This window comes from Rhinolophus sinicus, linkage group LG07 (genome assembly GCF_036562045.2).
Source record: "Rhinolophus sinicus isolate RSC01 linkage group LG07, ASM3656204v1, whole genome shotgun sequence".
NCBI lineage: Eukaryota > Metazoa > Chordata > Mammalia > Chiroptera > Rhinolophidae > Rhinolophus > Rhinolophus sinicus.
This window is the reverse complement of record NC_133757.1, coordinates 48,277,277-48,294,299: the sequence shown is the minus strand read 5'-3', so window position 1 is coordinate 48,294,299 and position 17,023 is coordinate 48,277,277. Positions and strand designations below refer to the sequence as shown.

Genomic DNA, 17,023 nt, shown 5'->3' with positions numbered 1-17,023 from the left:
CTTCACCACTCTGTGCCTCAGTTTCTCCATATGGAAAAATGGGGGTAGTCAAAGCTCCATGTGTTTGCAGAGCGTTTACAGTCATACTCTGTCACAAATACTTCATGTACCCCCTTGGCCCTTTTAGCAGCCCTGTAATGGAGAAAGGCAAGTACTATCATGCTCCCCATTCGACAGGCCAGAGAACCCCTGGGAGAAGTGAGTTGGCTCTGGGCTAGAGAAGCATGGAACTGTGGGTAGAATGTGGACTTCGCAACGTCCATATGAGCTCCGCTAGGTGCCCCATGGCTTGTGGTGAGGACAGACGAATACTGTGAGGGAAGAAGCAGCTTGAAGATCACTGAAGGTCTTCAAGCAGCCGGGCTCTAAGACAGCAAGCAGAGAGCCACCTGCAGACCCAGCCAAGAAGGCAGGGACCAGAGTGGAGACCCCTTCACTTCTCCTGCTCCCCAAGAAATCTTTGCAAAGCTGCCCACCTATCCAGCCAGGTCTTGTCTCAAAAGTCCCGTGGACCTCTTTGCCGACAGGGACCCTGGCCCCTCCAGCCTCCCTGGGGTGGCCCCAGAGCTCCAGTCCTGAGCCTCAGCCTCTGCTCTGCAGCTATACATCGGGCCACGGCAAGTACAGTACCTTGCATACCTGAGGGCCCAAAGTCCTGCCGGGTGAGAAAGACGACGTGGTCATGGTGCTCTGCATGGCTGGGGTCCTGGCGCTGCTGAGAGTGTGCCCAGCGGCACACCTGCTCCAGGCTGCGAGAGGGGTTCCCACGCTCGATCAGGCTCAGGGACTGCGGGACCGGAGAGCAGCAACAGCAGAGCGGTTGGTCGGAGCCGCCAGCCCACAGTGGGCACCCGGCGCTCCCCTCCCACTGGCAATGGAGAATATGGAGGCCCACAGGACTGGAGTGCGGGTCCCAAGGTCACCAGCTATCCCAAGGTCACTGACTCCAGCTGCTGCTGGCACATAGCCCTTCCGCTTTATGGAATGTTCACGTGTCAAGCCCTGTGCAGCGACACCTGTCTGCTGAGAACTCAACACACACTACCTCTAATCTCTCAACTAATCTACAAGGTAGGTGTGGTTCTGAGAATTTCCTCTATACTACATGTGCTGTCTTATTTACTCTTCACAATAGTCCCTGGAGGAAAGTTGTTTCGTTAGCCCCATCCTGGGGAGAATAAGTAACTGGTCTAAGATGGCAGAGCCCAGGGCCCCAGGGCCCAACCACAGATGGACTTGTGTTGGTCACTGCCCCTCTCTAAGCCCCCCTTCCCTATCGATTCCTGAGGAGAGGGCTCTCCAGTGGTTAGGGTACAGGACCATCTGTGTATCAGATGGGAGAGAACCCAGAAGTCCCCGCTTACCATCCCCAAATGCCTCTGCCACGGAAGCCCTAATTCTAATGGTCTCCGAGTTCTGATTCTGGATGCTGTCCTACCCCCCCACACCGCAGCTGGCTCCAATATGCTGGCCCCGTACCCCTTCTGCCTCCCAACCCTGCCTGCTAACAAGGGGTGCTTACCTGTCGATAGCCCACCATGATTAAGCGGACAAGGGCAATGTTTATGTGGGTCCCCAGGGACTCATCATGGTAAATCTCATCCACCTGCCAGGAGAGACGCGCAGGCAGCGTTAAGAGAAGCAAACGCTCATTAAAGAACATAGTGGTATGTTCACAGGTACCTGACATAGGTTATTCCATTTCATCCTCACCATGGCCTTACGGGGTCGGCATGCTTATCCCTACTTTACAGATAAAGAAACTGAGGCAGAGAGAAGCAAAATAACCCGACCAAACCATGCAACCAATGAGCTGCGGAGCCGGGATTCAAATCCTGGCCCGCCTAATTCCAGCTCTGAGCTCTCTCCACACAGGCAAGTTGTAAGGGGCCTGGTCCCAAACTCAGCCACTCTGATGAAGGCTCGCATCTTTCCTCATATCTGAAGAGCCCTTCAGAGATGTCACGTAGGTCAGGTCGCTCATCCTCCCATGCTGTGTACCTTTCCAGTTGCCACTGGAATCGTCTGTCTGCCCTGCAGTGTCTGGGCCCTCCTCCGGGGCAAGTCCGGGAGACGTGCTCTAGGACCTTGGATCAGCAACATCACCATTGCCTGGGAGCTCATTAAAAATGCAGAGTCTCGGGCCGCCTCCCAAGTCAGAGTCTGCATTTGAACATGATCCCCAGTGCTTCTTAGGCACAGTGAGCTTTGAGGAGCACTGCCTTGGATACGTCCCTTCTCCTACAGCCCAGGGACCTATGGGAAAATCCTTGCACACAGTTCATCCAAGAATGCAGTCCCCTGTTCTCACTGCTTCCACCTCTCCATGCCGTTCAGCTCCTGGAAGTAACCAGCCTACAACCCACAAGGGACTGCTGTCCACCAAATGGAGTGGAATAGCGAGGCTAGCTACATGTGTGAGTCTCTCAGGGCGGGGAAAGCTGGGAGGGGGACGGGAGCCTGCTCCGGTGCTGACAACCCCTTCTGGGCCAGCCCAGGACAGAGCCAGGCTGTGGGTACAGAGGTGCAGCAGCAGCAGCTGGTGAGCCACGGAGCCCCCCTCACAGCACCCCAACTGGCAGCTGCCCCAACCATCAGCATGCAGACTTGCAAGTAGCCAGCGTCAGGCTTCCACCAGGGTCCGCCTGGCACCCATGTCTGGACCCAACTGAGACCAAGACCAGCGCCCACTAGGGGACGGCAGTCCCCCCAAAATCCTACCATAGGGAATGACGGGAAGTCCGATGGGTGGTGGCGCTTCCTTCTACCCTCTTCTCCTCCCCAGCAGAAGCACAGACATCATGGGAGCAAAGTGCTCAAATGCATAAAGAGATGATGTCCTTCTCAACCCACATGCCCCGGATTTATCTTAGAACTGCCGGGTAGAGCGCGTGGGGGTGCAGTGCAATCAGTCATACACACATTGTCTCCCTAACAGAATTCTAACCTAACGATTCTTTGCTGATCTGCAGAAATGATCATCCATCTGCAATAGGATCTCTTAAATACCCCACCCACACCAGAACATAGCCTTCCTGCTACATGGGGGTGGGGTCAGTTTTGGACCTCCCTGACATTCTCTGTGGGCATGCAGACCAAGGATGGGTCATGGACAACACACGCTGTACACAGCCACACCGGTGCCCCGTGTATACACATGTAAACCCATCGGTTACTCAGAAGCAGGGGAAGCGAGTGCTCACTGGGATACCCTGGGGGGATGTGGTTATCTGCAGGACCTCTGGCCTTTGGAAATACCCAGGACCACTGCCTTCCTGCCTTTGTTTCTCTCCAAAACAGACCAGGCAAATTGCTGGCAGAATCCTGACATGTGACTTATTTCTGTCCCCATATTCAGCAGGCCGAACCCACCCATCAGACAGTCCAGTGACCTTGCTCTAAAGGTTGCCATCCCCACCCCAGGACACAAGGAGGTCCTCACAGTGGGATTGGGGAGGGGGCTGCTGCCCTCTGAGCAGGAGATAGAATCAGAACCCGAGTTTCCAAGACTGGTGGGGGGTGAGTGGGGCTTCTAGACACCGCCTCCCACTGCCAGGTACCTGGCCTAAATGTAAATCCTGAACAAGCAGAAAAGGATATGCCGCCTGCAGAGACCACTGAGCACTCTGAAATAACCTAGAGACCAAAGGCTTTTGGTGACTGGTGTACTGAGCTCTGTGACACAGACCCACGTGCCATGCCCCAGGAGCTGGGGAAACAACATGGTGGTGCATGGCCAGCGGGGATCAGGTAGGTCTCGCTGGAGGAGCCAGAATGACCATGAATTGAGAAGGTAAGAGACCCTTCAGAGGAGATGGGCAGCGGCCTGGTACAGGGGAGAGGAAGGCAGAAGAGCCACTAAAGAGTCCCAGGGTCATTGGCCATCAAGGTAACTGAGGCCAACCCCCATGTTATGGGGAATTTCTCTCCAGCCTATGCTCACACAATTCCAGTAATGGGGTGCTCTCTGTGGCGTGAACCCCATTCAGCCTTCCCGTCCACCTCTTCCACTGGCCTCCGTCTTCCTCTTGAAGTTTCATCTGCTCTATTCCTGTGGACAGATGGTGACCAGTCTCTCAGGAACTTCTCCCCACACTCACATTAGTCAAAGAGAAAATCTTACAAGCAGCAAGAGAGAAGACAGATCACTCACCGAGGGAGAACCATTGGGTGGGGAATAGGCTTTCAACAAGGGGAGACACTGAAATAACACCACCAAACCCTAAGATAAAGAAACTGTCGACCTAGAATCCCGGATCCAGCAAAACATCTTTCAAGAACCGTGATGAAATGAAGGCATTATCAAATAAACAAAAACTGAGACAGTTACACAGACTCCACTAAAGGATCTGCAGGAAAGGAAGATAGAAAATTATCCCCCAAAGGAGGCCGAAGGCCTGAGAACAGATGAATAGTTTTGAGGCTGTTACAGGAGCAAGGCTCAGCGATGGATTTTTCTTATGCTAAATAAGGATAATAAAAATAAAGCAGTTCTATTTCACTCCCTTTCCCCCCCCCCCCTTTACAAAAGGGTGGGATTGGCTCTGCCATTCCAATCCCCTGGTCCGGTCTGTGTCTGGGGCCCTGGGACACTCAACTGCACACACCCCTCTCAGTGCTAGCCCTTGAGTAGGGACCTCAGGGCTTTGATTCAGCTGAAGCTGCCCTGAGGCTTTGCACGGGCCAAGGAGGAGGCTGGCCAGGGCTGCCATGTCTAGTTGAAACTGCAGAGACCGCCTGGCACAGGGGTTCCAACTGCAGGACCAAGCCAGTGTTGGAGCCACAGCCAAGAAGTGCGGCTACCTGAAAGGCCCAGGACCCCGGCCCTCTGGAACCTATACCAGGCAGCACCCTGACAGGCTCCAGCCTGTCTATGCACCCAAGGCCTGGCTCTGTCAGCCTCTGTCCTCCACGGCTGCTTCCCACATGCCAGAGGTGAGGCCAGTGAAGTAGCTCAGGGGGAACAGGGATTGCTTCCCAGGGCAGTGGGCACAAGCATGACAGACACGACACACCCGCCGAGCAGAAAAGAACAGTGTGTCTGGTCTCTCTGCGGCCACACCTCGGCCAAGTTCACAGTTGTCTGCCAAGGCCCCCAGGTTAGGGCTCAACATCATACACTGGCCTAGGTTGGCCACTGGGTGTGTACCAGAATAACAAGCAAAGGTCAGGACTCTGGTCAGGGGGAGACCAAACAGGAGAAGGAAGCGGGTGGCTAGAGAGCTCTGGGGTTGAAGGGACGAGCTGCTATTCACTGAACACCTATGTGCCAGGCTTTGCTGTGCTGAAGGCTTTGCATACGGTCTCCCGACAACCGTATGAAGAGAGGAATTATTCTCTTTCATAGGTGACAAATCCAAGGCTCAGAGAGGCTAAGCAATTTGCCCAAGGCCACCCAGCGGGAAAGTGGAAGGTCAGGAATTAAACTCAGATCTCTGACAGCTACTACACACAGCTGCTCTCCAGAACCAGCTTCGCTGGCAGGTTGGCTGGGGTAGGCTTTCTCTGGTCTGGGAGAGAAGATGAAGGAATTTATAAGGCAGGCCTTCAGGCACCCTGGTCACCTGAGCCCATAAGCTAGGCTCAGCTCTGACCATGGCATCAGTGGGCAACAGACAGAAGCAGCGCCTGGGGGCTGTTTGCCAGGCAGCCCTAATCGTGGACACTCTGTCTCCATCAGCCTACGTGTGCCCTTCAATCCATATTTCCTCATCCTTACTTCAGAAAGTGCCATCTCCTTTGTTAGGGTGGGGAGATGGAAAGAGGCCTTGCCCTCAAATAATACACAGTCTCACCGAGAAGATGTGAGCTGCACTGTGAGATTAGAAGAGGACGTGCAATGGAGGTGAGACGAGGGCAGGCCAAAGGAGCCAGGGTTGGTGAACCGTACGCTCCCAGGCCCTGAACTCGAGGCAGGCCATGGAAGGGCAGGAGGCAGGGGAGTACCTTCTAAGTCAGGGATGGAGAAGGAGAGAACCCGCCAGGGGCCAGGCGACAGCTCAGCGGGAGAACGGGCAGGAAAAGCGTGGGCCCTCCTGATGCCTCAACCACATTCTCTGCACTTTCTAGAACCTACATACAAATATTCTCTCCTATGTGCACCCTAACTTCTCGATCACACAAAGGCTTTCTTGGGACCAAATGCGGGGTGGAGGTGGATTTCCACATCCTGTAAATAGCAATATAGCCAGCCAGAGAGTCGTTGCAAGAACCCCTTCCCTGTTCTCCTGTAACCCTGCATGGCCAGCCCTCCTGAGGACCTTGTTTGGTCAAGCCCAGGGAGCAGGAAGAAGGAAAGGGGGGTCAATGGGGGTGTGAACTCCAAATTTGTTCTTCTGCCCCAAGGGGGTCAGACTCTGGGTACATAACCTACACTCCAGGAATGGGGAGTAAAATCTATCTTCTGAAGGACAGAGTTCCTCCACCAATGATTTGGAATTCTGCACAAAAGATTTGTTTCTTCTCTCCCATCTACTTATTTATTCAGTATTTATTTATTGGTTTGTACCCATGGATATTTATTTTACACTCTGGGTTATAATTTGCTCCATTATTTCTTTTGTTGCTCAAATTGTCCCAGCTTTGGCCATTGAGATCTCTTTCAGTTGGCTCTTGTGTCCTTTTAACACACCCCATCATTTTGGGTTTGGGTTTTTTTGGGGGTTGTTGAGCACTTCCTTACTTTCTGGCACTACAAGATGCTCCTCTGGGACACGCCCCGCCCCAGTTCTAGAGTCAGTTGTTCCTCCAAGGAGCTCCAAGGAGTACAACCTGTGATCTCTATTCTCCTGGTGAGAAAAGTGGCCTAAAGTGATGCAGGAGCTCTGTAAGGACAGCCAACACTGTTCACGAGTTCAAGCCCAGCCTCTGCTCGTGTACCTTCCTCAGTCACCCCCTGCCTCTGGACCTGGACAGAACGGGCAGCACTGCCCGAAAGCAGGGAAGCAGCCACAGTAACTTTCTCTGCCCCTTTTCAGTCCCAGGCCCTGGGACCAGCCCTTTGTCTCTCCAGCCCTGACACTTCTAACAGGGCACGTGGTGACTGCCCTCTGGGTGCTCCAGCGCCCACGTACCTGAGACACATACTGCGTTTCATGAGCCTAAGGTGCCCTCCTCGTCTCTGTTTGCGATCACAGGGGACCAGGTGGCAGTTATGGTGTGCTGCTTCTCCCTGTGCAAGCAAGAACCTTCCCAGGACAACCGCCACCACTCGACATTTCAGGCAATGAGGGATTTAGGGACTATCTGAGGGAGAATGCGAGTCTAAAAACCTCCGTTGCCATTTTCCAGTAACATAAAAAAGGCACCCAGAGCAAAGCTTGCAGAATGGGTGTCCATGGTAAGGATGAAATCCCAGAGATAAGAGTGGACCATTACCCACGCTCTTGGTGGCACAGGAGACAATACTGTGCAGAAAAACACAGACTTTGATGGCTCTATGCTGAAAGTGACTTGGGCGAATTAATACTCTGAATATGAAGAAGTCATGGGAATACCTTCCTTTCTCATGTTGTCATAGGTATGTATGTACAAAAGTGGTAGCTGAGAAAAATCAAAGTTTAAATAAGGCAAAAAGGGCTCTTGTAATAAGTACAAATAAAAATGGAAGTGATAAGAAAACATCACATCAGAATTTAATTGGTAGCACTTTTTCTCAAGTACACATAAAGCAATAGAGCATCTGACAATCGATGGAGTCTTAGATTTGATGAAATATGGTTAAGTACGTGTTCACACATATGTGTGAACTCTGTGTACACACCTGATTTGGTGTGGTACATGGAGCTGTGTGTATCTACACACAAACATCTGTGTTACACATATGGGTGGCTAGATGTGTGTGCATGTTCACACACATGTACTATATATGGGTATGCATGCACTGTGTGGGGGGGTGCATATCAGCAATATACATCTGTCTGAAGCCTGGAATCCCTGCCTCCCCGGACCCTCAGAGGCTGACCTATGCAGTAGCCAGAGCTGAACCCTGGTTTCCTCTGGGTTGGGACAATGAGACGACGCTAGGGTACCACTCTCACTCCACACTGTCAGGCCCTGCCTCTGAGGTCCCCAGCGAGATCCTGGAGACTGAGGCTGCTCTCTGGGTGGTGCAAGGAGGGTACTGAATCTCTTAATTCCTTTCTCAGTTGCCACAGGCTCAGCTGCTCCATTCTCTCCCCACAAGTTCACGATCATGGCCTCTTATTTCAAAGGGCTGGTGTGGGCTACTGGCAGGCTCTTCAAGCTGCCTTCTAACCAGCACACCTCTTCAAGGTGTGACTATCACCCAGGCTCCCTGGAGGCGGCAGGCTGGCCTGGGTGGTTCTGCTGGGCCCCAGCCACTCAGCCATCTAACTAACCCCCAGGCTGTTTGTGCAGGGTGGGTCCACAGTGCACAGTGACGGACCACCCAGCCCAACAGAGTGCCTTTCACGACTTCAAAATGCTCATGACCCACTTCCAAAATGCAGCGGCCTTGATATCCCAGGTCGGCCTGCTTGTGTGAAAAGAGAGGCAGTGTGGAGGCCTAGAAAGACTCGAGCTCTGCCATGTCACCGCACCCCCACCCCACTGAGCCCGACTCTCCTCTTCTGAGGGGGGGCATACAAACCTTGCAGAGGCCTGAGGGTAGAAGGTGAGCAAGTGTCAATCAATGGCATCTGTTCGTTTAGAACTTCTCCTTCCCACTTTGGGAGCTGAGAAACGGCCCCTCAGATCACCCCAGGGATAGCACTGAGAGTCTGACCAAAATGTCTAGTGAGCTGCTGGGTACAAAAGTGCTTTCTGAACTGTAAAGCGCTCTTCACATAGGAGGGGTACACATTATTATTATGTCTCTCCTGACAGAAATCCCAGCGTGCATCATTTTGTGTTTAGACATTGTTCTCTCCCAGTGGGCTTGCTCTGAAAATGTAAATACGGGCATCTGGCCACTGGGGCTAACACCTTAGGGCAGGGTTCTCAACCTGGCCCCAAGGGACACTGTTGTTAATTCTCTGCTATGGGGACTGACTGGTGCCCTGTAGGATGTTTAGCAGCACCCCTGGCCTCCCCCCACCCCGCACCCCATGAGATGAAAGTAACACTATACCTCCTCCAGCTGTGATAACCAGAAAATATCTCCAAACCTTTCCAAATGTCCCCTGGGGGGCAAAATTGCTCCTAGTTAAGAACCACTGCCTTAAAGTAAGTGAATTTTTGCTTGTAGTTTTGGGGTGGGGGGTCTCTGAGTGCCCTAAAAGCAGTGGAGAGCTTTTTAGGGGAATAAAAAAGAAGAAGAGAAAGGCCCAAAAAGAGAGGGGGGAGGAGGCTGCGTCCATCCAGTGAGCAGGGCGGATACGCTGCGTGGAGACTCGCGTGGCCCCGAAAGGAAAAGGTGGCAAAGCAGCTCTGTCAGCAGGAAAGCAGTCGCAGTGGGATTCCAAGCAGCCTTTACCAGGAATATGTGACACACGCTATGTGCCAACAGAACGCCACTCACCCAGGCTGAGGCCACCAACACCCTTGTCTAACAGCCATCTGCACCCAAATCTCTGGGTCTAGAAGGGGCACCGTGCTTTTCCACGCAGGGCATCTGAGAGGCCTCAGTGCTTGGAAAGAGGCTCTGAGATGGGTCAGAGCTGGTAGGACCCTCGCAGAGGCAGCAGCCAATGTCTCCCCGACAACCAAGCCCAACACCTTTGTAGTGTCAGCCTGACTGAGTGGGGTGGGGAGCAGGGTGGGCAGGGAGCCCACCATCCAGACACCCAGGCTGCCAAGAGGGGTCCAGCTGCAGACTGGCTCTGAGGACTGCTGAAAGGGGCTCTTTGTCTCTTCTCACCCTCCCTCTGCTGCCACCACAGGCCCTAGGAGGATCCCCATATCCTCACATCCAAGGGACTCCTCGCCCCAGAGATTTGGTGCATTACCCCCAGGCTAAGTCCCTGAGAGTTCTCTGCAAGCGTCCATCACCTCCCCACACACCTCGCACACTTTCCGTTCCTGCTTCCACAACACTGCCATGCCGCCCCACCATCACCACACTCCCCCTGCCCGTTCTTCACCTTCCCAAATGCCCCTCCCCACAAGGGGGGCTCATCGGCAACCGCCACCAGAAAGCCTTCCTCTCTCCCCCAGTCCACAGGGATAGCCGTCTCTTCTGAGCTCCTTCAGCTCTGCTCTCAGTGGTTCCTGAATTATTCCATGGGACCGAAGCCTGTTTTTGCAGTCAGACCAAAGCTTCTAGAACAGGAGTCTGCCTTTCATACTAGGCACACACCAGGCACTCCCTGAATGCTGAACACAGCTGCCCTTATGTTTCAAAGTTCTCAAATGGTTCCCTAGTCCGGAGATTTGAAGAAGCCTTAAGGAAAGTGACCCAGATGGGTAAACCGAGGCACAGAGAAAGACAAGTCCATGCAGGGCCTACCAGCATGTGAGGGAGGGGTGAGGAGAGAGTCCTTGCCCACCCAGCATCTGGAGCTGCATGAATATTTATAGCACATTCCAAGGTTAATGCAAAAGAAAAAGGAGAGGCAGGACAGCCCTGAGAGCTGCAGAAATGAGGGCCTGATCAGATCGTTTTAAGTCTTTCACGAATGGCTTCTGCCCCCTTCTCCCCAGGTTAGCACAATGGGACCATCCATCTTGGGAACCAGATCTCTTCTCTCCGATCCCAGGCCAGCCCTGGTCCCAGAAATCAGAATCAGAAAAGGTCACAGGTAGGCAGGCAATGGAGGGGAGAGTAAAGGGACACGCTTTTTACTGGCTTCATGAAATCCCTAAGGATATTAGTGCTTTAAACATCTCAGCCAAACAAAAGTCCCCACACAATGCTCAGGATGAGCTGCTGGTCCCCTGAGAGGAAGTGGCTGTGGGTCACCCATCCGCTCATCTCCACGGGCCGGAACTCGGGCTGGGAAGTCAGAGCCCACCTGTCTGCTTCCCCCTGTGGCAGCAACATGTTTGCCAGGCAACAGCTCCCTAAGCGCAGCCCATCTCAGTGCTGTGAGCCTCTCTCCCAGAGGAACAGGAACCTCTCATGGGAAGCTCTGCCTCAACTGTACCCCTCACACATCCAAGGCCCTTTCTGTTCCCACATTCACAGGGGTAAGCCAGCAATGAGCAGAAGACCAGCCTCAAAGAGACTTCCAGAACCTGAGAAGGCACTTACTCTCCTCCTTACCTACTTGCTGGTAGGTTGTGAGAAAGAAGGTGGAACCAAGACTACGGAAACAGCAGTCCCCAAGGCAGGCCCTCCTGGCACCGTGTTTGGGGAGGACAAAGTGGAAGATCTCCCTGGCCAAGGCTGTGAGTCACAGGTTAGAGGTCAAGGTTCAGAAGTCAGAATGTGTTAATTTTCCTAAGAGAGCTGAATGGGTCACAGGCTTAACTGCCTCCAACGGTAAAGTTTCAGGGACCTGAGGAGACACAGCAGGGGGACCACTGGTGTCTGCATCACGAACCTCGAGAACTTAGTAGAAGTTCCCACCAGCTCCCCACCACCACCCACATGGTCTCTTCTAGCTCCAGATCTGAAGTTCATTTTCACCCCACGCAGTGACTTCAGGGACAGGGATAGTGTCACGGCCCCTCTAGGACACGCACACACACAATCACTCATTTCCTGGGTGGCTCCTGAGGTCTTGCTCCTGGCCTGCCTGGGAAATCACAGAGTTCGTATAAGGATTATTTTAAGCTGAAGTCATTTGAGATTCCACAGATGCAGAAAGAACTCTTCTCAGAAATTCCTTCATCTGACAAAGCAGCAACTTCTGGGAAATGAACTATCATAAATCCCCTCCCCTGGGGAATTTCATGGCCATACAAAATGACAGAAAGACTACTTGCACCTGCATACACAAATATTATCACAAACTTTCTTATTTTCCATTTGTTCTCCTAAAAACCCATTTGTCTTTCCTAAAGGAACTGATTTGTCCTTATCATAGAAACCTTTTCTCCCCCTCTTCTTCCCCTATCAAGTTAGATAAATGAGCCCCAAATTCTAACCACTCCTTTGAGTTACTCATCACTGATCATTCCCATGGGCATGTACATTACACATGTAAATAAACTCTTTTCTCTTGCTAATTTGTCTTTTGTCAGTTTAAATTGCAGGTCCCAGACATGGAACCTAAGAGGGTAGAGAAAAAGTAGTTTTTCTTCCCTCTCCCCTGAATCACCAGCCATGGACAGCACCACCACCTGGTGTAAGGTTACAGACCTCTGTGCAGAGGCTGTGGGAAGAGGGTGAAGCTGACAGCAGCACTCGGATCCCAGCACCATGGCTGACCACATGGGAGACCAGCATGTTACAGCCCCTCTCTGTGCCCCAGTTTCTGTGTAAGGATATTGGGATACTCAGACGTCTCACAGGATTATTAGGAAACTTGAGTAAATGAAGTCATGTCCAGAAAGAGAATGGCTTCCAATCATTGTTCACAAACAATTCTAACGATTTCTACAGTGATGTCATTTGCAATTGTCTGTGGACACACAGCAGTGCACGTGCTCAGAGGGCAGGGACTACTTTTTCTACTTCTTCTGAGCCCTTCACTGTGGATGCTATTCTTTTGTCTGCAAGCTTCACTGCCTGCTTTCCCGGAACAGATCCTACTCTACCTCGCCCCCACACATCAGTAGGCTCCACCTGGGGCCCCCAAGACAACCGTCCAATCACTGCAATTAGTCCAGGATGGCCACATGACCCAACCCAGGCCAATCCTCCACAGGAGGGCAGGAAGGATCCCTTGGCCTTTGAGTTCTGAGAGCAGAAATGTTGGAGCTTGGGGTTCCCAGTGTCCCACTTCCTACCATAGAGAGAAAGCCTGGCTCCTGTCAGTTTATATCACCAAATAGAGACAAGTGCATGTATGGGGGGGGGGAGTTGGGGGTGTCCTGAAGGGCCTGAGTCCCCAGTCCCTGTGGTCCCTGGAGCTGCCCTGTCCTGCAGCTCTTGTACTAACTCTGTGGCCACTGTCAGAGCTTCCTTCCAATAGACTCCTTCTTTGGTTTAAGCGAACGTGAGCTGGGTCTCTGTCACTTGCATCCTCAGAGCCTTGCCTAACAATCACCCACCTCCTGCCCAATGCCTAGCACCAGGGAGGGCCCACTGAGGCAGCACAGTACCTGGCTCTGAACTCATGAATAAATAATAGCCAAGACTGGGGGTTGAGGCCAGCTGAGGAGTGGGGCTCAAGGAAGCTCGTTCCACTCTTCCAGAATGTGCAGACCTGCTCACACTTCAGTCCAACCAAGAGATATTAAAGGAGGAAGTAAGCAACAGAATGCTCAGTGGAGATGCTCAGACAGGAGGGTTTCTCTAAAAGAACGGAGCATATGGCCCAAGGGAATTTGGTTGTTCCTCAGACTGCCCACCCTCAAGCACCCAACCCTAGGTCTTCTCTCCACACCCCTACTCCCCAGGCAGAACCCAGAAAGAGAGAGGCAGTGGTGAGGCCAGCTCTTGGGAAGGGGAGGAAAGGTGGGGAGGTCCCACAACTTAGGACTATTACACAACTAGAATCCGGGGTGTGTCCTGAGTGAGGCTGCCACCCCTCCAGCTCCAGGAGCAAGATGGAGCCCATAAGTCAGATGGGCAGCCAGACGCCCTGCCATCCATGGAAAGGGCTCTCTATCGGGACCAAGTCCAGGCCTCACATTCAGAGAATAAAAATGTGTACTTTCCTGGGAACTATGCATTGTCCACCGCACACCTTTCAGCCTCATCTGGATCTGATTCTAGGAAGCCATTTACAACTGAGAACGTTGTAGGTAACTAATAGCAATGCGACATTCTTGTGTATAGATATGTACATTCTGTCTTTCCTTCCACCCTGGGCAAAAGCAATTATTGCCTCCATTTACACATTCATTTCAACATTTCTGGTCTATAAATGCTCCTGTTCTTCGGGTTTTATTTTGAACAGGTTATAATATCCACATGCTTCCTTCATTGATTAGCTGATGGGAAACTGACCTTAAAATGGTTCCCTGCCATGTGGAACTGGGCTAAAATGGTGGCCCCAGTGGAGAGAGAAGTCCCCAGCCTAAGCCCACTTCCGCATAACCCCCTCCAAGCCACACCTTGAGCCAATCACCAGATGACACCTACAACTTCCCCGACTCAAGGAAGTCCCCAACCCATAAAAACCTGCTCAAAACCTTGCTCAGGGCTCAGTCTTTTGGGAAGGATCCCGCCGAGCCCGCCAGCGTAATAAAGCTGTGTTCTCCCTGATCTCTGCGTGCCGCTTGAGTTTCTCGGTCCTTGCCATTTTTCTGCAACATAGCGAGTAGAGCAAAATCTTGAACACACACCCATTTTTATTTCTGTATGAGAGTCATGACTTTACCTTTTTGTGAAAATTATCTTTCAGCAAACTGAACGACTCTCGGGCTGTGAACCGGGCCCAGCTCACACTCTCAGGGTCTTCAGCCCCAGCTCTGGACCCAGGATCCAGGCTCCCAGCACCCAAGGGCCTCTTTACCCCCTTCCCCTCTCCTGCTTCTCCTTCTCCACCTGCTGGCTCCTGGGGCCAACCTGGCTTTCCCACTAATGGGATGAGTGCTCAGCTGTGTGGTCAGCTGTGCAGTCTTAGGCTGGGCCACTATTTATAGAGCCTGGGTGGGTGGTCAAGTGCTCCATGGAGGTGGGTGTGTTCATAGCACAGTTATCCTCTCTCAAACAGCCCCACATGTAGCCTTTGCTCTTTGAGTCCGAAACCACATGCTACGTAAGAGATAAAGGAATTAATATCCAAACAAAGAGGTGGACGAGGGCAGACTATCTGGCAGCCCCTCCTGTCCCTATGGTTCCTGTAATTGGATCTGATTTCTACTCCTGCCCTCTTCTTCCTTTTGGCATTGCAGACAGAAATCTGCTGCCTTCCCCTTTCCTGTCTCAGTGGATGCTGGCTCCCTGCTTCTCCCAAAGACATCATTCACTTCCATATTGGTCGATCACCTATCAGGTGTTGGGCAATGTGCTGTGTGCTGTCAGGGTTCAAAACAGTAGGAGATAAAGTCCCCACCTTCAAGGACCTGACCCTCAGAGACTCAGACAAAGAACCACTTATATACACATACTAAGACAAATAACATGGCCAGAAGAATCACAGAACACATCACTGAAATATTCACGATGTGCCAGGACTGTACTAAATACTGTATACATATTAAACCTTCACCACAAATCCAACTGCAGATACTATTATGAAAAAATAGAGGCTCTCAGGGGTTAAATATTACACCACACACAAACTGGGGTGTCAGGCCAGCTCAGAGCAATCTCTCCTGTGGCCATGCCTGTGTCCAGCCCCTCTCTTCCTTTGGGAAACTCTACCTCCTTCTCTAACACATAGTGATTGGTCCAAATGGTAGTCATGTGACCCGAAGTTAGCCCAATCAGAGTCCTGCCACAGGAATTTTTACCTGGGAACTGGAAGAGAAATGTCTTTTGTCTCTGGCCACAGAGCTATAGGGATAGGAGTCTGCCTCATGCTGCTAATGGCCCAAATCTGTCTTGTAGAAAAGTTGGTCAGAGAGAATTATAATAGGATGTCACAGAGAGAAGGGAACCTAAAAACAGAGTCCATTTTAGCCTCTAGTACCAATTGCACTTACAACCAGTTCCATCCTGTCCTTCCCAGTTTGGCCCATCAGCCTTTGGACGAAAAAGGGGTTCTACAGAAAGTAACCTCAGGGTGATCTGCTCATAAATTCCTAACTGGGCAGGTCATGGTGGGTAGTCACTCCCCAAGCACATAATTTTTTTAGTAAAAGGTTTATCTTAGTCTTAAGCAAGCTCTTCCATTGTTTCTTATGCATCTAGGTTAAAACACCTTTGAAATAAGTGCATCCACCCTGACACAGCACATAATCTTGTTAACGATCATATAATCCAATCCCCGCCTTGCTTTCTCCCACCTTCCTGTTATCTTCTTTAGGTCCTACCTTCATCTCAAATGCAGAAAAGAAACTTCAAAACTGTCGTTCTCTGGAGCATTTTAGATCTTGCTCCCTGGCAAGTGTCATCAGTTTGCCTCAAATAAAATCCTATAAAAATTATTTGCAAGTTTGGACATTTCTTGTGTCAAAAAGCCCATAAATTACCCCGTTTTTCTTAATCATCATTTATAAACCTACAGAGTCCTAAGCAACGCAGGCGCCTTGGGTAAGGTCACACAGCTACCCAGGGGCTGGCTGCAGGCCCTCCTGGCAGCCCCCTGGCCGACCATGTGGCAGGATTATGGACCTCAGACAGCACAGGCAGCGTTGCTCTGTTTCATTATCCTGCAAATGTTTCCAGGGTGATTGGCATGATCGTGGGGTTGACACTTCTGCTCATCAGCTGTTGACTTCCCAGAAATGTATTACCAGTCCTCTCCTAAAAGTCATATCATTACTGCCACCAACGCCATACTGAGAGCTTATGCTATGCCAGGTACCATGCTATGTGCTAGTTAATCCTCCCTAGAACCTTGGTAAATATTGTTAACACTATTTTAAAAGTGGGGAAAAGGACACTTGAGACACTTTCGCCCAAGGTCAAAAAACAGGAAGTGCTAGAACCAGACAGTGCGACCCCAAAGCCACGCTCTTAGCCAATTCACTAATGTTTTCTCCGTGCAGTATTGTGATCAGCGGCATGTCCATCACAGCCTACGAGAGCTGTCCATGTTAGACTGAGTGTATGGTGATTCCATCCCAGTCCCAGCGCACCTACAGTTATCTTCCAGCCTGCATGAGAATTCAGCCAGTCCACTTCCTCCCAAGGCCTCGGGTCAGAGGACCCTAACCGTAAGGCCAGTGTAGGCCCATACAGGGGCTGGAAACTTTGGCCTTCAAAAGAGGCCCGATTCTTCAGGACACACCCTGTACATACACCTTCCTTCTCAGCGCTTGTGTCCCAGAGAAACATGTGTGATGAGCATTAAGCTGAGTCACTTGGAAACTCAGAGGCGAAGGCCCTGGCCTGTTGTCTCCTGTTGTTGTGGCATTTGCCCACATTCCACTCCCTGCCTCCTCCTGCCTGGACTCCACA

The 17,023-nt window shown here is 51.6% G+C and overlaps 1 protein-coding gene across 4 annotated transcripts in view; it reads right to left on the bottom strand.

Annotated features, from left to right (window-relative positions):
* ADAMTS14 (ADAM metallopeptidase with thrombospondin type 1 motif 14) overlaps positions 1-17,023 on the bottom strand; it is an 83,296-nt gene that overhangs the window by 31,647 nt on the left and 34,626 nt on the right. For 2 of the 4 annotated variants that reach the window (XM_074339552.1, XM_074339551.1), the window contains exons 5-6: positions 1,523-1,606; positions 631-787 (exon numbers count right to left, since the gene is read on the bottom strand). In XM_074339552.1, coding sequence (XP_074195653.1) covers positions 631-787; positions 1,523-1,606 — 241 coding nt within the window. The remainder of the gene's footprint in view (positions 1-630; positions 788-1,522; positions 1,607-17,023) is intronic. The other 2 variants (XM_019712414.2, XM_074339553.1) reach the window with 1 other exon arrangement.